Here is a 25,600-nt window from a genome sequence, read left to right on the forward strand (position 1 = left end):
TTCTTTTTCCCTGCCTTTGGTGTTTGATATCTTTTTTTTTGTTTATTCCCTGGTTTCAGAGCGTCTCTCCATGTTTCCTCTCCCTCCTTCCTGGGGAGATTTATTTTATATTTAAACCTCTGTACCCATGTGTAGCATTGTGCATAATATAATAAGAAAAATAGGTTAAGTATAAAAAAGTCAGTATTAATGTATTATGAGAATGGATTTTGTGTGATAGAGGATACACGTGATTTAGTTTAGGTCTTTTGGATTCCGCAGAGGAAGGCAAAGTAGGGAGAAGGAGTCAGGTTAATGCAATTTAATGAAGCATCAAAGGGTTTGTGTAAAATTATAGCTAGTTTGTCGAAAAACTGTCGACGTTCCAGCTGTTATTATGCTATTAAATTGTGATGTTCATCAACATGCAAAATTGTCTCATCTTCTCCACGAACAAAACACAAATGTACACGTTACAGATTAAGAAAATAATAAAGGTATTTATGATGGTTCATAGCAATTTACAGATGATTAAACATTTTAATAAACGCAACAAATTAGTTTGCACTTTTTATTTATATTTGACAATGCATTAATTGTTCTGCAAAGTGCAGAGCCCTGATCTTGAACAAAATGGCAGGCAATAAGTTAGCCATCTTACAGAGGGGCAAGACAGCCATGCAGCTTAATCAAAATGGCTGCTCTTAGCCTGAAACAAAATGGCCACCAGGAAGGCAGCCATCTTATTGAGGGGCAAGGCGGAGCTTGTTGTGGTGAGAGACACGGAGAGGGTTCATTTCCTTTCCTGTTAAACCACTGTTGATCTATAGTTAAAGATACAAACTGAGTGAGACTGGCACTAGCTGGTGTTTAACACAAAGACAGCGTTGCAGTGAGGGAACTAAACACCAAAATGTGAACTTCTGCGGAAAAAATGGATTAACATTTGGTTATTCCTACAATTGTGTAGAGAATGCCAATCTAACTTCTATTAAATAAATCAGAATAAAATTGGACTCAATCTGAATGCAGTTCTGATCTGGGATTTGGTTAATTTCTCCATTATTCATATTTTTCTTTAATCTGAAACAATAACAGTATTTGTAACAGTAACAGATCAGGAGAGTGCTGCGGGACCCTGTCGAGATTGTGATAAATACTTTTGTAGTGTAGCGTGAATTTCTCTTGTAGCCAGTTCATGTGCTTCACAGGCAATCTGTAAACGTACATCGAGGCATCAAGCCGGGAGGTAGCGAGCAGTCAGGAAGATCCCAGGTGCTGCGAGGAAGCGAAAGTTGAGGTTGGAGTAGTCATGTTGGATCTGTGTCTCTCCCCACTCAACTTCTGCCCCGATCTAAAGACCTTATTAACACAGAATCACACCTCTGGGACGGTGTCTTGTCAACAACAGGTTCTGACAAATACAACCCACGATTGATTGACACTTCACTTGTTTTCTCTCAGTGTCCACAACGTAACTAAGTTAAGGCGGCAGATTTTCAAACCACCTCTAGCCCTCCTTGAATCGTACTTATTGCTATGGATATTGCTTGTATCCCCTGCCGTGTGGTCATTCACGAAGTGTCATTAACAGTCCTTTTAACAGGCTTTCCACCTTTTAACCGTCCTTTTCCTTCAGACATGCTGAAGCCGATTTAGTCTCAGGCTTTCGTTTATCAGATGAATGTTTACTACACAGAGCAGCTGCAATTGTCAGGGTCAGGGACACAAGACTGAGTGACTTTATTGTGCAGCCTCCAGGCTTCACCTTGAGAAATATCACACGTTAAATCCACAAGAGTGTTACCCCAGAACAAACATGAACTGTCTGGCCTGCTTCATCTGCTGTTCTTCTGCTGGTCAGCACTCTCACACACTCCAGGCTGATTACAAAGTTTGTTTGGTTATTTCTGTGTTCTATTCTCACTCCTGTCTCCACCCTCCTATCTCTTTATATGTTTGTCTGTCTTTCATTGTGTCTGTTCTCTGTTTATATCGTTTGTCTCTGTTTATTTTCTGTCTGTTTTTCTGTCTTGTTATTTCCACTTCTACTTCCATCACTTTGTAATTCTTTGTCAGTCTCTCTCTATCTCGTCCCATCAATGTCTGCTTGGTCTCTCATTATATATTAATCATTATACTTCTTTTTCCCTGTTTTTTTTTTCCTCACTGTCCCCTCCTCTCTCCGCCTCCCTCTTTCCCTCTGTCTCTCTGTTTCTCTCTCTCTCCCTCCCTCTGTCTCTCTGTCTCTCTCTCTCTGTCTTTCTCACTTTCTCTTTGTCGCTGTACCACTATCTCCCTCTCTTTCTCTCTGTTTCTCTCTGTCTCGAAATCACTATCCCAGTCTCTCTCTCACTCCTTATCCCTGTGTGTTTCTCTCTGTCTCTATGTCACTCACTCTCCCCCCTCTCTTTCCCTCTCTGTATCTCTCCGTGTCTCAGTCTCTCTCCCTATCCCTCTTTCCCCATCTCTCTGTCTTTTACTCTCTCCCTCACTCTCTCCCCATCTCTTTCGCTCTTCATTTATGTGGAGTGCACCCATTCTGATCTGGCCCGCAGCAGTTAATTTGATTCCCAGCTTTGCAAATTTTGCTGGACGGACATTTATTTGAAGTACAGCTGAGATCTCTCGTGCCGTCATATCGAGCAAAAATGCATGTGTCGCGTGCAGAATAAACCCTGCCTCAAAAGTTCAGATTATCAACAAAATATAATATCCGAAGCATATTTCAGATCATTTAATAGTTCTGTGCTGCAAAATTAAATGTACTTTCCGTCCCCCGGGAAGTGTAGGGGATGGAGTATGAAATGGGACTTAGTTCTAGTGCTTGAAACCCTTCAGCTCTTTCTATGATTTCACTAATTTAACAATTAGATTGAATGGGTATTTCACCGCGTTCTTCATCTCCTCTCTAAATTTAGTCTGGGTCAGGACATAAATACACGTGTTTGTGCAGGAACTGAGAAGCTGCAGCATCTTTGCTGTGTGTTCTGTGAGAAAAACAGGATCAGTGTAGGAGTGAAAATACCGAATGTCTGCAATTCGCAGATAAATTAAAAACACAACCTTTGTCAGCCACAACAGTATAAAACTGCCCGATATACTGAAGAGTAAAATGATGGATTTCTTTCGGTTCTCCATCTCTGGATCACTCTGATTCTCTCCATTGCTGCGGCCCCGGAGTCCCCTGCGGACTCGACTGGACACTAAAATACGCCTGACCGTCAGAACATTGAGCAGCAAAATCAGACAGAACGGGACACAAGGGGTTAAAATGAGGTGAAACATCTCAAATGCGGACCATGCGGGAGAAGTACGAAAGCTCGATTTAATCACACAAAACCAGGGAACATGATCAATTATATCACCAGGTTCATATGCAAAATACCAGGGGACACTCTCTAAACAGCCCAGCACACTCACTGTTCCCAGAACCACAGCCGCCGTTCTCTCGGTGCAATATTTAGTTTTCAGCTTCTCACAACAAATGGCCACAAATCGATCAAAGGTGAAAGCGACTGTGAACCAGACAGAAACCCCCGTGGCTGCTTCACTCAAAAAGGTAATAAAACTACACACGGGAGTAATGAGCAGGAATGAATCTCTGAAATAAATCATACCAATCCAATTCAATATCACACCAATGATAACGACCAGGAGATCGCCCACTGCCATTCCCACCAGGTAGCGACTGATACATTTGGAGAGACCGCACTTTCCTCGGGACAGGATCACAATCGCCACCAAGTTAACTGTAAGAGAGAGAAAAGGAATCAGAGAAATTACTGATCAGACCTGGAGCCAAAGAAGCAGTTTGAGAGGATCCGGAGTGAAATTTCCAGCTGTGTTGCTCATCGAAGGGTGGAAAATGATTCATTGACCAGGGCTGCGCTTTCGGGCAGAGAGATGTTTTTAAACACAATGATCAATAATGGATTGGGAGTTGGATACAGAAAGTGAATAAAGTGAGCACCGGATCCACTGGAAGGGCTGAGTGAGGGCGCAGTGCCGGTGGGGAAGGGTAGAAGGGGTTTTACACACCTGTAATCCAGCGGTTTAAAGTAGATTATGGCTCCAGACGGAGAGGAAAGAGAGGGAAAGGTCGGCAATGTGAGGGGACGGGGCTGGGGGGGGGGGGGGGTGAAGCTGTTTTTTTGCTCTGGCTTAAGGGATCCCACAGGGGCTGGCAGTCAGGCGGCTGAAGACCGTCCCAGTGAGTGCGATTGGGAGTGAGACAAGGAAAAGGACATCTCGGAGCTGGAGGGGAGTCAGGAGCAGATAATTTGGAAACTTGGTAAACTGAAGGAAGGGATGAGGAAACAGAGGATTCAATGCAATGCGAGGTGAGGCTGGGTTTCAGAGGGAGAGACTGCAGCAGTGTTAGAGGAAATCTAATCTATAGGCCCCACTAACACAATCCAACAAATACATTCAACAATTAATATATCTGGTTGTTGGTGTCAGTGAAGCTGTGTTGGGTATTAATTATATCAACCTCGTTGTTTATTGAATTCAGAACAGCTTTAAAAATACAGTATATGAATAGTTCATCACGATCAATAAGTCACTGATTTTATTCTTGATGTAAATTTTAATTATATTTAGTGTTAAGTTGGAAAACAAGGAACATTCACAAAAAAACAGACTGAGGACCTGACAGGGATATAAACATGAGGAGCGAGTCCCACAATAAAAACTCACCCAATCTGACCAAAACGTAATATAACTTTCAAATAATATTTTCAATGTTTAATTGTACTGGAAGTTTCAGCAGTTCATTCTGATGAATTATTCACACCACAGCCTCTTGCTTTCCCTTTCAGTCGCCCTCTCAATCACTCACTCTACTCTCTTTCACAAGTCCATTTCCATATCCGATTAAATCCGATCATCCTGTGCCTGCATTCTGTTCACCAGCCCCGTGTTTCACCGATCCTATTCTCAGTGTTCGTTTGTTAAATAGTGAAGCCTCTGTGGAATAGTTTAATATTTCTACAGATCATTCAATTCTCCACCTGTTCACCGACGCTGTTCACGTCATCTGCAAATCATGGAGTAAACCGAATCGAATGCCTCTCCCAGGGAGATCTCACAATAATTGAGATTCCTTCTCCTGTAATTATAAAGTAAAGTGCTAGATGGCGGGATTGTTCAATTAACAAAACGCTAAAGTCACACTTATAATGTGCAGATAAATAGAAGGGTTCTTGATTCCAACAGACACGGTGTAAATTGAGACAGCATAACATGAAAACAGTTCATTTTACAATGAAGTCCAGTGACAGTCAGTGAATTCATCCACAGTGAAGCAGAGAAGGAGATGTGAAAGAGTCAGCAGCAAACTCTGTTCAGTAATCAGACATCTGAAGCGGCGTCGGATACACAGATAATGAAATAATATTTCATAACAGTGAACACGAATAAATACATTGAAATCCCAGTTAAACTGAAGCATATTATTGGGGAGGGAGGACATTGCACTGCCTCCTTGTAACACTGAGACCGTGAGCTGTCTCATTATCAATCACTGAAAACACATTGATGAAAACATATTCCAGGACAGGTCAGTTCCACAAAATGAAACTGTTAACAGCTCCTGATGGTCTGATACCAGCTCTTCGCGCAAACACCTGATTCCAATACATTCAGTACAGAGAATAATCCATTAACAATGCCAGGGTTGGATATAAAAGGGTCATTATGGATATAATTCAACTCCTACAAGACCGAAAGAGCAGAGACTTAACATATTCCATCATTCAACCGATAGAACAGAACAAGTGACTGTGTTAAACGCGGTGGTAGAAAAAAATCATATGCCAAGTACAGCAGCAGAGTCAACGCTGATTTACACCATTAACATATGAGATAACGGCTTACCTGGAACTCCAACCGCTGAAAGAACAGGATAATAAATGTCTTCTATCTGAAATATTACTGGATATCCCATTTCTGTGAGAAGCACTGACTTCTGTTGGCCTGGAAATCACAACTCCGGCAGGCACTCTGAGCTGATCCATTCCAACAAGCCCTGATTTATACAGGGGATAAGTCTCCACTGACACGGTTATACTCCTGATCATTGTTATTAGTTACAGTGCCTTGAACAAACACATTATATCAGCAGCTTTGACTATGATGTAAATAATGTGGTGGATATAATACGAACATCTCAAAAAACAGGACATTATCTTAATCAGACCTCTCTCAGGAATAAAGTTGAAATCTGTTCTCATACCGGATCGATCCAATAATAATGAGCGGCTTCATTTACAATTTTTATACAATTGTATTGATCATGTTCACTCCTGGTGATTCATTTGTAAATATTACCGATTCTCCACACTGTAGACTGAATCCAGGGACACAAGCTGTGGCTGCAGTGTGTACCATCCACAGGATGCACTGCAGCAACTCGCCAAGGCTTCTTCGACAGCACCTCCCAAACCCACGACCTCTGCCACCTAGACGGACAAGCGTAGCAGGCACATGGGAACAACACCACCTGCACGTTCCCCTCCAAGTCACACACCATCCCGACTTGGAAATATATCGCCGTTCCTTCATCGTCGCTGGGTCAAAATCCTGGAAATCCCTTCCGAACAGCACTGTGGGAGAACCTTCACCAAATGGACTGCAGCGGTTCAAGAAAGCGGCTCACCACCACCTTCTCAAGGGCAATTAGGGATGGGCAATAAATGGTGGCCTCGCCAGCGACGCCCACATCCCATGAACGAATAAAAAAAAGCAGAACCGTTTCACTCTGTTCCTGCAGTTTCCCAGTTAAAATATGAATTGTGAGTCTCTGACACGAGGACAGTTAAAGGGCAGGTTGAGGATTGCAGCCTAGAAATGACTGTGGGTGATATTAGGGGACGGACACTGAACGTGTCCCATTGACATTCTTCTCTCCACTATTTTACTGCAGATATTTACCCGTTTATTCTACATCGGTTTGCGGCTCCAGTAAAACTGGCCACGTGTAACACCGAGCTCAGCTCATGACCCGATTTGACCTCCTTCACAAAGGCCCCGTGATTCCCTCACCCGCATCCATTCCTTCCTCAGCCCATTTCCATTGAAACCCTCATCAATGCCTCTGTCCCCTCCAGGCGCCATTCCTCCAATGCACTCCTGGCTGGACACCCAACCTCCACCTTCCATAAACGTGAGCTCGTCCAAAACTCTGTTGTCCGTGTCCAACCAGCACTAGGTCCTGCTGGCCTCACTGACCCTCACTGGCTCCCAGTTCCATATCACTTAAATTTAAAGTTCTCATCCTTGGGTTTAAATCCCTCCATGGCCCACCCCTTCCCATCTCCATACCTGCAGCAAACCCATCAATGGCCTCCTCATTCATCAGTTTTGGCCTCTTTTTCTGGGACTCCCCTCACTTGGTTCCACTCATCTATCTGATCAGAGCCAGGAGAAGCTTCTCTTCCCACCCGATCACCGTTATCTCTGATGTTTCTAAAGGTTCAATCCTTGGCTCCCTCCTCTTCCTCATCCACATGCTGTCCTTTGGCGACACAGTCCGTAGACACGGACCAGCTTTCAGATGGACGCTGACAAAACCACCGCCTCTCTTGACCCTTCGTGCAGGAACAGAGAGATCTGGGATTATATGTGCACAAATCGTTGAAGCTGGCAAGGCAGGTTGAGAAAGGAGTTAAAAAATCATACGGGATCGTGGGCTTTATAAATAGAGGTAAACAGCACAAAAGCAAGGATGTCATGATGAACCTTTATAAAACACTGGTTCGGCCACAATTAGAGTATTGTGTCCAGTTCTGGGCACGGCACTTCAGGAAAAATGTGAATGCCTTCGAGAAGGTGCAAAAGAAATTTACTAGAATGATTCCCGGGATGAGGTACTTTAGTTACGTGAATAGATTGGAGAAGCTGGGGTTATTCTCCTTGGAGCAGAGAATGTTGAGAGGAGATTTGAGAGAGTTGTTCAAAATCATGAAGGGTCTAGATAGAGCTTAGATAGACAGAAACTGTTCCCATTGGCGGAAGGTTCAAGAATCAGAGGACATCAATTTTAGGAGATTGGCAAAAGAACCAAAGATGACACGAGTAAAAACGTTTTTACACAGCGAGTGGTTAGGATCTGGAATACACTGCCCGAGAGGGTGGCGGAAGCAGATTCAATCATGGCCTTCAAAAGGGAACTGGATAAGTACTTGAAAGGAAACAATTGCAGGACAACGGAGAAAGAGCGGAGGAGTCGAACCAGCTGGATTGCTCTTGCATAGAGCAGGCACATACTCGATGGACCGAATGGCCTCCTTATGTGCAGTAACCTTTCTATGATTCTATGATTCCAATGTTTTTGTATTTGTCAGACACACATTCTGTTTTAGATGAGACACAATCTCCTTCAATTAAAAATTGGGAAGTCCGAGCCACGGATTCCATCCCACCCCCGGCGTTTTGATTGGTGAGTCGCTCACCACTCCGGTCCTCCACTTCTGGCAACTTGTGCATCCACAGTCCATTTTTTCCTACTTTTGACAGCTGTGCCATCAGCCATATCCACGCTCCAGTGTGGTCTCCGTAAGCCCCTCTATCTCCCTCTCCCCGTTTCAGGCATCAGCCGTTGCTCAGTGGTACAACTCTCACCTGTGACTCAGAAGGTTATGAGTTCAAGTCCCACTCCAGAAACCTGAACACATAATCCAGGCTGACACTGAGGGAGCGCAGTGCTGTCGGAGGGTCAGTACTGAGGGGACACTGTGCTGTCGGATGGTCAGTACTGAGGGAGCACTGTGCTGTCGAATGGTCATAAGAACGTGAGGAATAAGGAGCAGGTGTCGGCCATACGGCCCCTCGGGCCTGCTCTGCCATTCAATCAGATCACAGCTGATCTTCGAACTCAATTCCACTTTCACGGCCTATCCACATATCCCGTGATTCCTTTAGAGTCCAAATGTTCATCGATCTCAGCCTTGAATATGCTAAACGATTCAGCATCCACAGTCGTCTGGGGTAGAGAATTCCAAACACTCACAAACCTCTGAGTGAAGAAATTCCTCCTCATCTCAGTCCGAAATCGCCCAACATTTATCCTGAGACTATGACCCAAGGTTCTGGACTCTCCAGCCAGGAGAAACAGACTCTCTGCATCTACCCTGTCAAGCCCTCTAAGAATGATATGAGTTTCAATTAGATCACCTCTCATTCTTCTAATCTAGAGAATACGTGCCTGTTCTTCTCAATCTCTCCTCATATGACAGCCCTCTCTTCCCAGGAATCAATCTAGTTAAAATTCGTTGCGCTGCCCCGAAGGCAAGTATATCCTTCTTCAGATAGGAGACCAAAACTGTACACAGTACTCCAGGTGTGGTCTCACCAAATCGCTGTACAATTATCGCAAAACTTCCTTACTCTTGTACTCCAACCCCCTTGCAATAAATGCCGACATACCATTTGCCTTCCTAATTGCTTGCTGTACCTGTATGTTAACTTTCTGTTTTGTGGCGGAGGTCCACCAAATCTCTCTGAACACCAACATTTAATAGTTTCTCACCAATTAAAACATATTCCGTTTTTCTATTCTTTCTACCAAAGTGAATAACCTCACATTTCCTCACATTATACTCCATCTGCCACCTTCTTGCCCATTCACTTTGACGAACCGGATTCTTTACCCCTCAGTCTGTTGCAGGAAACATTGAGTCGAATACACCTTTAAAGTTCAACACAAGTTTAATAGCAGGACTCAGTCTGTAGCTTCGATTCAGACTCCTGAGGGAGTCCGGACGAACCTAACAGAATATGAAAACAAAGATATATACAACAATCCATACCTTTATACAGATCAATAGGGGTTGGAACATTGTTAACACAAGGGTCAGCACCAATAATAAGCTGGGCATAGGTTGGCCATGAGAGGTTACATGATTTCAAGCCAATCCCAGGTATCCCATGGCCTGATCATGCCGCAGTGACAGACACTGATGGATGTATCCTGTTCTTCTCACTAGGAATGTCCTTTTGGTCTTGCTTAGCTGTGACCAATCTTGATTAGCTCGCAACATGGAGACACTCAGACCAGACCCTGAAACACATCAAAGACTTCTACATTGATAAGACAATGCAAGCCTGCTGACTACACAACATATGGCCTAGCAGGGGGGCCACCTGTACCAATCTCAGTTACTAACTAATTAACCCTTTCCTAACCATTTTGCATTCTGCTCCTTTGCCACGTAGGCGTTTTAATACTTTACTGAAAACTGACAACAAAGGCATTTCATTAAAGGGGCACTACGTATAAATTCTCATCCCCCCCCCCTTTTATCATTCCATGATAACTAATTTTCGCTCACTCAGCAGTTCTGCCTGAGCAGAGTCTCATACTCGAATTTGTTCCATTGCTACCTGACAGCAAATTTTGACGTAAGCAACGATCAGGCCAAAAGTAAATATTGCTACAATTAGATGAATTAGTCCCTGCATCAAATACGATCCCCATGAGCCACTGAGAAGCCATTCTAACCAACCTTCTCCTGAGGTTTGGTGTAATTTTGTTACAGCTTTCTGTATATGCTCAGCCAGATTAGTTATATTTTCCGAGTTATCTGGTATGCAGGTGCAGCATTCTGATCCAATCAGTGCACATGTTCCCCCTTTTGCGGCTAACAGGTAGTCTAGAGCCATGCGATTCTGCAAGGCCACTGTCCGAATGGCTATCATTTCTGCATTAATATCCTTCATGCTACTGCAGTTTCATTGGCTACATCCTCTAATACCGAAGCCACCTGCCGAATTTCCTTGATTGTCCTGGCTACCCCATACCCGGGAAACAAAATAGCGAAATATCGCTCCGTTTCTGTAATTGCCCTTTTTGGCCTATAATGGTGGTGATCCGCTAGGGAAGGCAAGTGATAAACATATGGTACTACATTTCCGAAATAGCAGGACCCGATCCAGTTCTGAGGCAACCATGGGTATGCCTTATGGCCGCATATGACATATGTCTCATTATATGCAGTTAAATTTCCCTCTTTAGCCATATATATAAAAGGCTGAGAGTCAAGGTGATTACACGGCAACCCACTGGTTTTATTAAGCGTTGGGGCCCACTGGCCCTGGAACATGCCCTGAGTAGTCAGGTTGACTATGGGCGGTAGCCAATAGTGGGTGGTGCTGCAATCACTATGTCCCATAAAAGGGCCATTATTTGGGGCATTCTTATTCCAACATATCGTCCCGTTTGGTCTAGACGTGTTGGTCAAGAGCAGGAACGGGGGCTTATGGGCTTGATTTTAATTAGGCTGGTACCATCCTCTAAACTCATTGAGACTATACCCCGCTTATGCCCATTCTATTGTTTCCGGGGTTCCTATCGCATTTCCCGAATTGTTTCGTCTTATGACCCATTCCGCAGATTCATGGGACGTAAAGGGAATCGGCTTGAAAGGGATACCTCCCTTGGAATGGATAGGAATGTGGGAACACACCCAACAGCTAGAGATACCATGCCGTTTGGCATACACATAACTCATGTACAGGAAGGTGTTAACGTGCAGTTCGCGCTTTTGGAGTTGGAGATCTCTCTTACATCTCTGTAGCAGAGAACCCTCTAATCTTAGATAGTTAAAAATCTCTATGGGGGCTAACCCATTACGCTTTCTCCCTTGGTTAAATCTCAGGTACCGAACATACCTCTGTGTATCTCTCTCTTGTTCACACAACTCAGAGGTCTTTTCCCCTTCACGTTTACAAACATAATCATATTTGCACTCAGTCCAATAACAAGGTATTCCTCCATGCGATATTCCGAACTCTATCGAGCGGTGGGGCTGCCTCAGGAGCCCGGCACATCCGTCTGTCCGGGTGATGTTCCACCTTCCGAATCCGTCTGGGTCATTATCATTACATCGAAGTACGTCTCCTTTGCATAGGTGGTGTATGTGCTGAGGCTGGTCCCGTCGACATGTTCTCTCTTTGGTTACTCCCAGGGTCAGCAAGAGTTCAAGGCAGAAGATCCAAGGGAAGACTTTCATAACTGGTCACGATACCGAAATAGGGAAGATTTCTTAGAAGAAAAGAAAAGTTAGCATTTTAAGTTTGAGACGTGGGACTGATAGTTTTACAGTGGTGGAGGTGAACCCAAGCACTCTTCCCCTCTACCTACACAGCGGTAGGGGTGGTGAGTAAGACCTGGTAGGGCCCCTCCCAACGAGGTTCCAGTCCTTTCCTTGTCCAATTCCTGATTAACACGTACGTTCTCGGTTCGATTTTAGATGGACTGGCTATAGGAGGAAGTTCGACGTAGGCAGCTCGTACCCGAGAGTGGAGGCTTCTCAATGCCTTAGTTAATGACAAAATATAATTAGTCATTTCTGTCGTCATGTGGTGAAAGTGGACAGTTTTCGGAACATTTTGATTCCAGAGGGTCTTGAGGGGTCTCCCGCATATAATTTCAGCAGGACTTAACCGTGCTACCCCAGCCGGAGTAGTACGTATCTGAAATAAGGCGATAGGAAGAAGTTTAAGCCAAGTAGTACCAGTCTTTGCCTGCAGTTTAGCCAGTTTATATTTCAAAGTCTGATTAGCTCGTTCGACCAACCCAGCGGCCTGTGGCCTGTAGGCACAGTGTAACTGTTGTTTAATGCCCATTTGGGTGCAGAATTCCTTGTTCACCTGACCCACAAAATGAGGGCCGTTATCTGAACTCAATTGATTTGGGATTCCGTATCTAGGGATGATCTCTTTCATCAGAACTTTTACAACAGTGGAGGCTTTGTTATCTGTTGTCGGATAGGCCTCTATCCATTTACTAAATACATCAACAATAACTAGGACATATTTATAACCCTGACATCTTTGCAACTCAATGAAGTCCATCTGGAGGGTCTCAAAGGGACCTTCCGGCAAAGGGGTCGTTCCCCATTCGCAAGGCACTCCCTTCCCAGGGTTGTATTGTTGACAAATGAGACAGCGACTGCTAATACTCTGGGCTAGGGCTTGCAACATAGGATGCCACCAAGTGGCCAGCAGCGTAACACTAACAGCTTTGGCACCACAATGAGTTGCAAAGTGTACACATTCAATAACCCATACTGCTAATTCATCTGACATACAGGTCTGCCCCACAGGGGTACCCATAATTTAGATACACAGTCATAAGTACAACCAAGTTGTTCCCACAATGGCTTATCACAGTCAGGAGCGTCCTCCTGTAATTTAATGACGTCTTGGATGGTTGGCATTGGCTTTTCAGAGGGAGACTTGCTTTTGTTTGAGCTTTTAGTCTGACTCATCATTCTAGGGACAACCACCCTCTGTGTCTGGGACGCTTCCTTAGCTTCCTGATCAGCATATCTATTCCCTATATCTACTGGGGTCTGTCCTGTCGTGTGGGCGGAGCATTTTATAACTGAGATCTGTCTTGGTAGCATAAGGGCTTGTAACAAATCTGAGACTAACTTCTGATGGGAAATCTGCGTACCTGCAGAAGTCAGAAACCCTCTGTTTTTCCATAACTGTCCAAAATCGTGAATTACCCCGAAAGCGTATCTGGAATCTGTATACACATTGACCCTTTGGTCTTTTCCGAGGACACAAGCTCTTATCAGTGCAAACAGTTCCGCTTGTCGGGCAGAATATGGAAATTCAAAAGCAGCAGATTCGACAGTTTTACCGTCCTGGTCCACTATTGCATAACCTGAAAGTTTCTCCCCAAAGGAACCAATAGAGGCACTCCCATCTACATACATAGTTATGTCCGGATCTTTTATTGGGATATCAGACAGATCGTCTCTGACAGAAGTGTCTTCCTTAATCAAAGATAAACAATCGTGTCCTGGATCAGTCTGTTCAAGGGGTGGCTCTGTGAGAAAACATGCTGGGTTGATGGTGGTACAATGTTTAAATCACAGCTTAGGATTATTCAGCAGATATATCTCATACTTATTCTGTCGAGCCATGGTAAGATGTTGAGTCTGCAGCTGGCCTAATAATGCAGTTACCGAGTGTGAACTGTATACAGTGATGTCCTGTTGTAAAGTCAGATTAGCAGCCGACAGCAGGCTATTGTAAATGGCCGTTAAAATCTGAGTACAAACTGGATGTCCCAGTGCTACCGGGTCTAACTTCGAAGAGTAGTACGCTACCGGTCTATGCTTGTCTCCATGTTTTTGAGTTAAAACAGCAATCGAGCAATCAGTGAGGATAGTACAGTACAACTGAAATGGTCTGTCATACAGCGGTCTCCCCAATGCGGGTGCTTGTGACAAAGCTTCCTTTAATCTCTTAAATGCCCCTAAGGCGTCAGAATCTAGTTGAAATTTGCCCTCTAAGCTGGTATACGGAGTTAATAATTTAGTGTCCAAAGCAATGTTGGGGATCGACTGTCTGCAATAGTTTACCATTCCCATCCACTGCCGAACCTCCTTTGCAGTGTGAGGTACAGGGAATTGACAGATTGGTTCAATCCTGCTTCTTTCTAAGCTCCGCTCAGTTGCTGAGAGCATGACTCCAAGAAACTTAACCCTCTGTTGGCCCAACAGTACTTTCGATTGGGATACTATGTATCCTAGTGAGGATAAGTGATTTAGCAGTTGGGCAGTGTCTTTTCGGTTACTCTGCTCATCAGGGCTGGCTATCAACAAATCATCCACATACTGGACTAGAGCAGACCCTTGTTTTAAAGTCAATGTCTGTAATTGCTCCTGTAAGCATCTAGAAAATAACGTTGGGGAATTAACGAAGCCTTGTGGCAGTCGGGTCCACTTATATTGCTGTCCCTTGTAAGTGAAGGCAAAAAGGTACTGACTTGATGGGTCCAGCGGCAAAGCGAAAAAGGCGTGTTGGAGATCGACTACTGCAAAGACTTTGGCTGTTGCAGGAACTTGAGCCAGAATGTGAGCTGGATTGGGCACTAGAGCTGCAGCGGCTGTACAATGGCATTGATTGATCGCAAATCCTGTACTAATCTGTACTGGTTTGGCTTGCCTGGCTTCGGAACTGCCAGTATGGGCGTGTTACACGGGGACTGAAATTTGATCAAAATCCCTTGCGTTAACAACCCAGCGATCAGTTTGTCAATGCTTGGTATCGCCTGTTGCTTTGGTGGATATTGTCGAATAGAGGGTAGTGCAACATCTTCCTGCAGGGCAATATGAATAGGAGTCATTTTAACGCATCCTACCTGTGTGGGATCCTCTGCCCACACTTGCGGATTAACATATTCTGGTTTTTCATTGCCCACATGGTGGCGCAATTGTGCCCTGTTAACCCTTGGTGTCTGGTAATACAGAATAGTCCGGCCGCATGACAGGGTCTGTTTCTGTCGGTTATTTGGATCAGCTTGTTAGACTGTCTGTTTTACCATGGGTCCTAAATCTTTCGCATGATACGGGTAATTCACCTCCCGGGTGATATGTGGAGCTCCCTTTATTTCAAAGTATCCTGGATCCCATCCCATTGTCTTCGCAGCACCCCGAGTGATGTAACCTGTAGTAGGTGCTTCCTTCCATAACTCTGAGGGGATCTCAACATACTCTGCTCTCCCTTATGGACCTGTAACCATAGCCCGACGGATAACTTCCCATTCCGTTCCTACACAGCTTCAGTAAAAGTCCTCCAATTCCTTATTTTTCCCACTCATATCGTAAGCCAAGGTTACATGAAGGGAACCCTCATCTTTGAAGTCTAGAGACCACCATTGTAGGGTGATGGAAACATAACACTGCATTTTGGGGGCCCATGGTTTCAGAGTCAGTCCCTCGTCCCCGCACTCAATGCTCAGGCGGAATGCACATAGCAAGTCTCTAGCCATGAGGTTACAGTCTAGTCCACTTGTAATTACAAATTGGTGTTTTACTGACTCATTTCCAAATTGTACTTCCACTGGTTCAGATATCGGGTATTGGTTCACTTGTCCCTGAAAACCAGATAGACTCTGTTTTTCCCCGGACTCAGGGAGATTGAGCTCCGATCGGACAGATGACATAGTTGCTCCGGTGTCTACTAAGAATGTATGTGGGTTTCCTTTAATCATCAGTGACAGAACGGGCTCCTGCTCTGACTGGATCCCGTTTACCACAAGGTTAGCTAGTCAATACTGGGGGAACGGATTGTTTTGGGAAAAGTCCGTATATCTTCCTCGTCCTCGATCCCCTTGCCAACCTCCTCTTCGCTGCCCCTGGCATATGGCCCCCTTTTCCTTGTCTACGGGAGGGACATTGCTTGCACCAGTGGCCTTGCTGACCACAATTAAAACAGGCATCTGACCCTGTTTTTCTCCCCCCTCTTCCTCTCACTTCAAAATCACGTCTCGGGGGAACGTAGGGTGGGCCGTAATTAGGAGCGGTTGGTCCGTTAGGGTGTGTAATGTACCCATTCCCTTCTCCGTCAACCCATCCTGGGACACAATACTGAGGCTCCATCTGATATCCTGTTCTGTCTGGGATGTGTTTCGGCTCTTCCTTTTTTACCACATATTCAGTTTTGACTCTAACCTGGGCTTGACCTTCCTGGTGCTTATTATCCATCCAGTAGTATTTCAGTGCCCTATCCATCTGATTGGGAGTATTCTCTGACCAGTTCATATTATTAGTCTTAATTGCTTGAGCAACCTGAGTCGGTAGGCAGTTCAGTAGCATAGCGCAGTACAGTGGTGAGTTTCTTCCCTCACGGTATGCTACATCTCCTGACTGATTCTGGTATATTTCAGAGAATCTTTCCAAATATTCGTCTGCTCCCTCGCCCTTTTTAGGCCTGGTGTCTAAGATCTTATTTAGGTCAATTGGTTTTTGTAGGGTGGTGGTCAAGGCGTTGAGTATAGACTGTTCGCGATCACCATTCTGTGCCTGAGCGTTTGCCAATTCAGTATAATTCGCATACTTTAAGTGACCCAAAAACCGAGTGCGTTCAGCAGGGGTTAAAATTTGCTGCACTAATGCCCACAAGTCTCTTGGTTCTGCATTATAAACGGAAATGGTAGTCCGAAGAAAGTCTACAAACAGGGTAGGTGATTTCTTCCTATCCGGCATCCCTGCTAGAATGGCCATCATCTCGTGGGGTCTCCAGGGACAGTACACATTTATCAATTGGGGGTTGCCGGGTGCTCCGACGTTAGCCAGGTCATAGGCGGGATTAGGCACCTGTTTCATTGGTAACTGACGAGGGATCGATTCATACCTAACTAGTGTCTCAGTACGAGGTTCTGAGTTTAGCAATGTTAAGTCGTCTCCTGCTGCTCCACTGTCTGTGTCTCTAATCTCCTGACTGTCCAGTCTCTGATCTCTCTGCTTTCTAAAACTAAGTGGGCTGGCTGAGAATTGAAATGTTGGAGCCAATAATTCCGTAGTTTTACTTCTGGTACGGGAGGAGACCGGGGAGACAATTTGAGACGTTATCGCAGGGGTTTGAACAGCCGGTTCCGTAGGCACCGAAGGATCGAGATTACCGTACTCAGGAGGGGCATTAGGACCCTGGGGAGCTACACGGGACCTAACAGGAGGAGCACGAGGACCCTGGGGAGCGACACGGGACCAACAATTCCACTCATCCAAATCATCATCGTCTTCCTCAGCCAAGCAAAGGCCAATCATTGGATTACGTAATCCACTTTTCTCAAGCCCTTTTGGCTCACCCGAAGTCTTTTCAGACTTCTGTTTAGACTGTCTCTCATTTTTACATTCTCCTTTTAAGACCTCCACAGACTGCTCCCTCAGTGAGTGTTATTCCTAACTTCAACGCGTTATCTTGCCAACTTGCTAATACCGAAGCTTCTTTCAATTCTTGACAGTACTGTCTCCATAAAGCATATTAACCCTTTGGCTGGTTTAGCTGCATTATTTTTCCAAATTAATTCCTCTGCTTTTATGGCAGTATCTAGGTCTTTAGTTCCTTTTATCTCTCGTTTCCCTGACGCTTAATGATCACCGACCTAAGTTTAATTACTCCCTCAGCACGTACGCTGACCCTCAGCCGAAGCTGACCCTCAGCACTTATGCTGACCCTCAGCACTTATGCTGACCCTCAGCACTTATGCTGACCCTCAGCACTTATGCTGACCCTCAGCCGAAGCTGACCCTCAGCCGAAGCTGACCCTCAGTGATGTCGAATCACTGACCTATCTCGGTGTATTCGCCAGACTGACCTAAATCTCGTAAGGACGCCACGCGAGTGTTAGCGATTGGACGATTCGTCGTCAGACTTAACAGATTCAGGAAAGCCGAAGTGGTAATAGAAATCTTTACTCACCCCGGGCGCGCGCTCTCCTTCGTCCGTGTCGGTGACAATCCGCCTCTTGCTCCGCGAACTCTCGGTGATCGACCGTTGAGATCCTGCCGACTATGCCAAATGATGAACTCGATTCTTTTCCCTCAGTCTGGTTCAGCAAATTCTGAGTCGAATACACCGTTGCAGTTCAACAATAACTTTATTAGAGTCGAACTTGGAACTTGGTCTGCAGCATTGATCTGGACTCCCGATAGAGTCCCACCTATGCTGGCAGAACAAGACAAAGAACATACAGAAAATACACACGTTTATACAGTTCAATAGGGGTTGGAACATTGTTAGCATGAGGGTCAATACCAATCATAAGCCTGGCAAAGGTTGGCCATGAGGGGTTACCTCACTACAGGCCAATCATGGACAATACAGTTAGCTGATCACGCCGCAGTGACAGACATAGATGAATGTCTCTTCATCTCCTAGCTTGGAATGTTTTCCCCCAATCATCCCACATCCTTATCAGCTAACCTGGAATGGTCTCTGGCTTCACTAAGCTCATTATTTCTATTGATCACCCAGCTGCACAGAGACACCTACACCAAACTCCCTGCTCCCAACATGTCAATGATGAGCATAAGCAGACCCCAACATCTAACGAGTTACTCATCTCACTATTAGCCTTGCAGGGGCCCATTGTTCTAACCTAGGCAGCTTCTAATTAACCCTTGCTTGTCCTATTACTATTTTTCTACTTTGCCACTGAGACATTCTCATTCTATACTTTGCCACTTATACATTCTCATACTTTTGCCACTTAGACGTTCTCATTCGTGAGACATTCTCAAACACACAGCCTTTTGATCTGGAGTCAGACCTTTGCGCCACGCACTCTGAAGACGGGATCCGAGATGCTATTATATATATGAATGTTTCTTAAACACCGTTTCATTTATCCCACCTTGGTCAAATCTTCGCCAGGTCTCACCGGGTGTGAGACAGTATTGGAAGCAGCCTTCACCCCCAATATCACGCTGGCATTCATCGATTGCTCTCAGTGGACTGCAATAACAGGGCTGGGAGATATGGACTTTGTTCACATTATTCAGCAATGTGAATCGTTAAATATTTAATCATTTTTAATTGGATCAAGGTTTACAAAATGCTTTCGCCCGGTTTCGAACCGGAGACGTTTTATGTGTTAGGCGAATGCAATTACCACTATACTAGAGAAACGTGATGATTGAAGTTCCGTGTTAGGGACATAACCCCTCAGCCAAACTAATTTCCGTATTACTGTCCAGGAGCTCATTTCACAGGGATACATTTACTGCGCTGTATTTCGGAAGGCTGCAGAGAAGGATCGGTGGAGATGGTCAGGCAGGGAATCCCAGAGCATCGCGCCCACACAAACATTTCACTGTTTTTTTTTGCATGTGCCTGATATCCGACCGCAGTGTAAATTATGGCGAATCAGGCATGCTCAGATGACATTGTTCACAGAGTGTTTTCTTGCAGCCAAATCACACATTAGAAAACTTGAAATGAGATTAAGAGATCGGAGCCATTTAAAGTGCTCCCAGTTACTGCAGATCAGGAATTAAAACATGGCACCCGCTTCAGGGCGATCAGAATGAGGCAATGAATTGTAAAGTGGGAAAAAAGGCGCAACATTCGTCTTTGGGTGGGCTCAAACCTCCAACTTTTACGATCAATCAGCCAAACGCTTGAACCGATTGCACCACAAAAACCGTCCGCTTCCTTTCCTTGCAAGATACACGAAAGCAGCGTATCACCTGGCCAAAGTTTCATGTTGCAGTCAGAGAGAATGCAATTGACCACTATCAGTGTTACTTTTCCAGAAATATAGGATGGGACATTGTTTGTGGAAACAGGGAAACGGTCTGGTCTCGTTCATAGCATCGATATCACCGCCAACCAGCTTTTGCTGTAACCGGCGCGCCCACCGATGCTTTATTTGTTACCAAGTTGCACTGTGGGATAGCCTTCGCCACACTGACTGCAGCGGTTCAAGAAGGAGTCTCACCACCACCTTCTCTAGGGCAATTAGGGATGGGCAATAAATGCTGGCCTCGCCAGTGACACCCACAGCCCATGAACGAATAAAAAAATATTAGTTTCAGGTTCTGTATCAGTTTGAGGTACTTTATTAGTTTGATATGATGTATTACCTTGAGGAATTATATTAGTTTCAGATTCTCTATCCGTTTGTGGTACTGTATTAGTTTGAGATACTGTTTTAATTTGAGAAGCTCGATCAGTTTGAGGTGTTATATTAGGTTGGGGTATCTGTATTGTAAGGAAAGAGTTCGTCTTTACATTGAAGTAATATTAACGTTTAGCTTTTGCCTCTTAAGTAAGGAACTATAAATCTCTGTTGGGAGAATGAAACTACAATCATAAGACAGATTTGCTTCATTTTATATGCATGCATATGTTTAATATGGAGATTGGTAGAATCTGAAGTCCAAAAAATCTTGGATTGTAGCTGATATCATAATACTCATAAGTTTAATTATCCTTTTTATATAAACAATTCTCTGACAATCATAACAAGGCCTTTAAATCATTCAGAGTTGGTGTGTATGTGTGTCAGACAGCATTGTGTGCTATTCGTCTTACCAGCTTCACAGGGAAGCAGGAGCGGTGTGACATCTGTATGATTGCTACGTATCATTCCAAGTTGACGCAGCGGGAAAGGGCTGCACTGGTGAGAGATAAACACCATTCTGCTTTCTGGTCAATGGGCAAGACCATATGTTTTAACTATCAAGTTCAAAAGTTATAGTTATAATTAATGCCTAAAGCAGAACACCTGGCTGTGCGGTAGGAGCCTGTTTGCACCACAAGGCGATATCTAGTGGAGGAGTGTAGTTAGGTGATGAGGGAAGTGATACTCTGATAACAGAGAAAATGCTGGAAACCCTCAGCAGGTCAGGCAACAGCTGTGGAGCGAGAAACAGAGTTAATGTTTCAGGTCAATGTCCTTTCATCAGAACCAAGTTGGGCAGTTGTGTTAGGTAATAATATGAAACATAGGAATTGTTTCACTCATGTGGGCTGATTTGGATACTTTTCTGTCTTTGGAATTTGAAGATCCAAAGCAAATTCGATCAAATCCGGGACCTCTCACATATTTGGACTAACAACCGCCAAAGCGAAAATCATACCCATTGACCAACGAGCCCACTGATAAAGACCAGTGCACTCAAGAGCCAGCCATCGGAAAACCCTTTTTGGTGGCTATCCTTGATCAGCAATTATGAGGACAGGTTGCATGGACGAGACTTGCATTCCCTTGAGTATAGAATATTAAGGGGTGATCTAATTGAGGTGTTTAAGATGATTAAAGGATTTGACAGGACAGATAGAGACTATTTCCACTGGTGGGGAGAGTCCAGAACAAGGGGGCGTAACCTTAAAATTAGAGCTGGGCCGTTCAGGGGTGATGTCAGGAAGCATTTCTTCACACAAAGGGGAGTGGAAATCTGGAACTCTTTCCCCTAAAAAGCTGTTGAGGCTGGGCGTCAATTGAAAATTTCAAAACTGAGATTGATAGATTTTGGGGCTAATTCGGGAGTTTAATGACTTTGACATTTTTCCCTGTGACTTGTATAGTTTCGATCGATGAAATGTTCGTGAAAAGAGTCAGTGTAAAGAGAGTCAGCAGTTCATGTTTTCCTGAGACACTTCCTTCAGCCCTGAGACCGAAAAGTTTGTCGTTTCCGTAGTGTAGCGGTTATCATGTTCACCAGTTACATGCAGAAAGTCCCCGATTTGATCTCGGAGGGAAGCATTTTGTTGGGATTTGCTCCCCATAAACCTCCAGGGTCGAGTTTCTTCAAGTGTGAAAGGGGATACAAACCTTTTTAAATTTAACAGCGGCTGCACCAGATTCCTTGTATAATAAGCACGAAACATTTTTAAGCAGACTCCTAAAATACAGTATGTAAAATGGGAAGAGATAAAAGTTCATGAAATGCAAAGCGCAAAGATTTATTAACGTTTCAATTGTCAGTTCGCAAACAAGTTAGCATTCCCTTCAGTGTGTAACAGAACGTATTAATGGTGATTGGAAAGAACAATAAGTGTCTCACAGACTTGAATTATTTTTGCACAATGAACTATTCCCAACCACAAGGGAACACTGCATCAATCATATATATTTAAGTAAGTAATAAGTATATATAGATATATAATCAATGCCTTCAGTTAACCTCGTGGCGCAACGGTAGCGCATCTAACGCCAAATCAGAAAGCTGCGTGTCCAAATCACGTCGAAGTTACTATTTATCTTACCATTCATAGGAGCCTGGATAATTTCGGAATTAATGCTTTTTAACAATAAACGGAACTTTGGTCACTAGTTCTGCGGTGCCAGGGAGGGAAGCGTCATTTCAAAATAAACTACTGGTAGCGGTGAGCAAGTTAAGGCACAGCAGGTGTTGGGACAAGTGAGTGAACCGTCTTAGTTCAGTTGGTTGTTGCTTAAACGCCCGGGTGCTTGATTCTGACACATTGATGGGCCCGACAGACAAGGAAGTAGCAGTTTCCTCAGGCTTGGCTAGCTCAGTCGGGAGAGGCATTCACCTCAGGATCGTGGGTGCTAGTTTCAACTTTTACGCTGCACTCATGAGCGGACCCCAGCGCTCCATTTTCGCTGAAATGGAGAATTTCGCCGCCACCTTTTTCTTGATATCACAATTGCTGGCGTGCGAGTGAAAAGGGCCCTCCGCTTCACTGTGAGTGCAAGAGACAAGTCTGTAGGTGCTGCGTGGCGTCCAATGAATGTCAATATTTTAAAGAAGAGTTAGCGATTCAGGTACACACACCTCGCTGGTAAGCAAGAGATTTTTTTTGTCAGAGGTTCCAGCCTTGCCTTCAGCTCTTGCCCTTTGCGAGGCACTTGTTCCGTTTCAAATGTACAAACTGGGTGAGTTGGTGATCGGGGGGGCTGCAAGAGAGTCAGCGGCCCCGGGTGAGACACAGAAAAATCCGCCCAAGCCCTGTCCCAATGTACGTTGGTGGAAGTAAACACGGGAGGGGACGGTGTGACGTTCCAGTCAAGCCCCCTGTCCGGGAACGCCTCGACATTAAAATTCTCATCCTTGCTTTGAAATCCCACCATGGCCCTCGCCCCCTCCCTATCTCTGTAAACTCCTCCAGCCCTACAACCATCCAAGATCATGTGGCTACAAGAGCAGGTCAGAGGCTGGGTATTCTGCAGCGAGTGACTCACCTCCTGACTCCCCAAAGCCTTTCCACCATCTACAAGGCACAATTCAAGAGTGTGATTGAACACTCTCCACTTGCCTGGATGAGTGCAGCTCCAACAACACTCAAGAAGCTCGACACCATCCAGGACAAAGCAGCCCCCTTGATTGGCACCCCATCCACCACCCTGAACATTCAGTCCCTTCGCCACTGGCGCACTGTGGTTGCAGTGTGTACCATCCACAGGATGCACTTCAGCTGCAGCAACTCACCAAGGCTTCTTCGGCAGCACCTCCCAAACCCGCGACCTCTACCACCTCGGACAACGGCAGCAGGCACATGGGAACAACACCACCTGCACGTTCCCCTCCAAGTCACACACCATCCAGACTTGGAAACATATCGGCCGCTCCTTCATCGTCGCTGGGTCAAAATCCTTGGAGCTCCCTACCTAACAGCACTGTGGGAGAACCTTCACCACACGGACTGCATCGGTTTAAGAAGGCGGCTCACCACCACCTTCCCAAGGGCAATAAATGCTGGCCTTGCCAGCGACGTCCACATCCCATGAACGAATAAAAAAAATATCTGTGCTTTTCCAATTCTGGCCTCTTGCGCATCCCCGATTTTAATCGCTCATCAATTGGCGGCTGTGCCTTCAACTACCTAGGACCTAAGCTCTCGAATTCCCTCCCTAAACCTCTCCGCCTCTCTCTCCTTTAACACGTACCTTAAAACCTACCTCTTCGACTCAGCTTTTCGTCACCTGTCCCAATATCTCCTTATGTGTCTTCGTGTCAAGTTTTGTTTAATAACGCTCCTGTGAATCACCTTGTGACGTTTTATTACGTTCAAGGCTCTGTATAAATGCAGGTTGTGTCCTTTGGTTATCGACCCTCCTGAAAATGGAAACAGCTTCTCCCCCTTCATTCTATCAAAATCCCCTCATAATTTTGAACAGCTCGATTAAATCTGCACTTAACTTTTTTTGCTCGAAGGAGAACAATCCCAGCTTCTCCAGTCTCTCCACATAACCCATCCCTGGACACGACGCAAGGTGGAGGGTTGCAACCAGGTTTGCAAATTATTGCCAGTCGGGAGCTAGACAAATCGAACGGAACCGACATGACAAACAGCTTTGTGAATCTGCAGATACGTTTTGGGAAACGGAATTGGAGGCGAATAAAGGACTGACCAGACAGGCGGCCAAGACGCAGCTGAGTCGGCATGTCCCCCTGGAACAGGTACTCTGATGTTGTGGGTGAAATTAAGAGGTCGGAGCCATTGAAAGGGCGCCCAGTTACTGCAGATCATGGGATGTTGGCGTCGCTGGCGAGGCCAGCATTTATTGCCCATTTATTGCCCATCCCGAATTGCCCTTGAGAAGGTGGTGGTGAGCCGACTCCTTGAACCAGTGTGGTGAAGGTTCTCCCACGGTGCGACTTAGTAACAGACAAAGCACCGGTGGGCGCGCCGGTTGCAGGAGAGCTGGTTGGCGGTGATATCGATGCTGTGAGTGAGACCAGACCGTTTCCATGTTTCCACAAACAATGTCCCATCCTTTATTTCTGGAAAAGTACCACTGATAGTGGTCAATTGCATTTCTGTGGCTCCAACATGTAACTTTGGCTCGGTGACACGCTGCTTCAGTTTATCTTGCAAAAAAAAAAGCCGAGGGTCTCTGTGGTGCAATCGATTAGTGCGTTCGGCTGTTAACTGAAAAGTTGGTCGTTCGAGCCCACCCAAAGACGAAATTTACAGCTTTTTCTTCCCACTTTCGGATTCATTGCCTGATTCTGATCGCCCTGAAGCCGGTGCCAGGTTTTAATTCCTGATCTGCAGTAACTGGGAGCACTTGAAATGGCTCCGATCTCCGAATCTCTTTTCAAGTTTTCTAACGTGTGATTCAGCTGCAAGAAAACACTCTGTGAACAATGTGATCTGAGCATGCCTGATTCGTCATAATTTACAGTGCGGTGGATTTCAATAACATGAAAAAAACAGTGAAATGTTTGTGTGGGCGCGATGCTCTGGGATTCCCTGCCTGACCATCGCCACCGATCCTTCTCTGCAGCCTTCCGAAATACAGCGCAGTAAATGTATCCCTGTGAAATGAGCTCCTGGACAGTAATACGGAAATTTGTTTGGCTGAGGGGTTATATCCCTAATGCGGAAACTGAGACATCAG

At 45.1% G+C, this 25,600-nt stretch overlaps 1 protein-coding gene across 1 annotated transcript; it reads right to left on the reverse strand.

Annotated features, from left to right (window-relative positions):
- Positions 1-2,826: 2,826 nt before the first annotated feature.
- On the reverse strand, positions 2,827-5,929 carry LOC137316373 (probable G-protein coupled receptor 139). Its single transcript, XM_067980447.1, has 2 exons — positions 5,860-5,929; positions 2,827-3,731 (listed from the first exon to the last, which is right to left on the reverse strand). Exons 1-2 carry the CDS (start codon positions 5,927-5,929, stop codon positions 2,827-2,829), a joined length of 975 nt encoding a protein of 324 aa, XP_067836548.1.
- Between the last annotated feature and the right edge of the window lie 19,671 nt (positions 5,930-25,600).

This window comes from Heptranchias perlo, unplaced genomic scaffold, assembly GCF_035084215.1.
Source record: "Heptranchias perlo isolate sHepPer1 unplaced genomic scaffold, sHepPer1.hap1 HAP1_SCAFFOLD_59, whole genome shotgun sequence".
In the NCBI taxonomy this organism is placed as follows: domain Eukaryota; kingdom Metazoa; phylum Chordata; class Chondrichthyes; order Hexanchiformes; family Hexanchidae; genus Heptranchias; species Heptranchias perlo.

Bases quoted from the DNA above. Each gene is read 5' to 3' on its own strand.
- LOC137316373 (XM_067980447.1), bottom strand. From the start codon at position 5,929: ATGGGATATCCAGTAATATTTCAGATAGAAGACATTTATTATCCTGTT. The intron at 3,732-5,859 runs GTAAGCCGTTAT...TCTCTCTTACAG, and splicing joins TTCAGCGGTTGGAGTTCCAG to TTAACTTGGTGGCGATTGTG.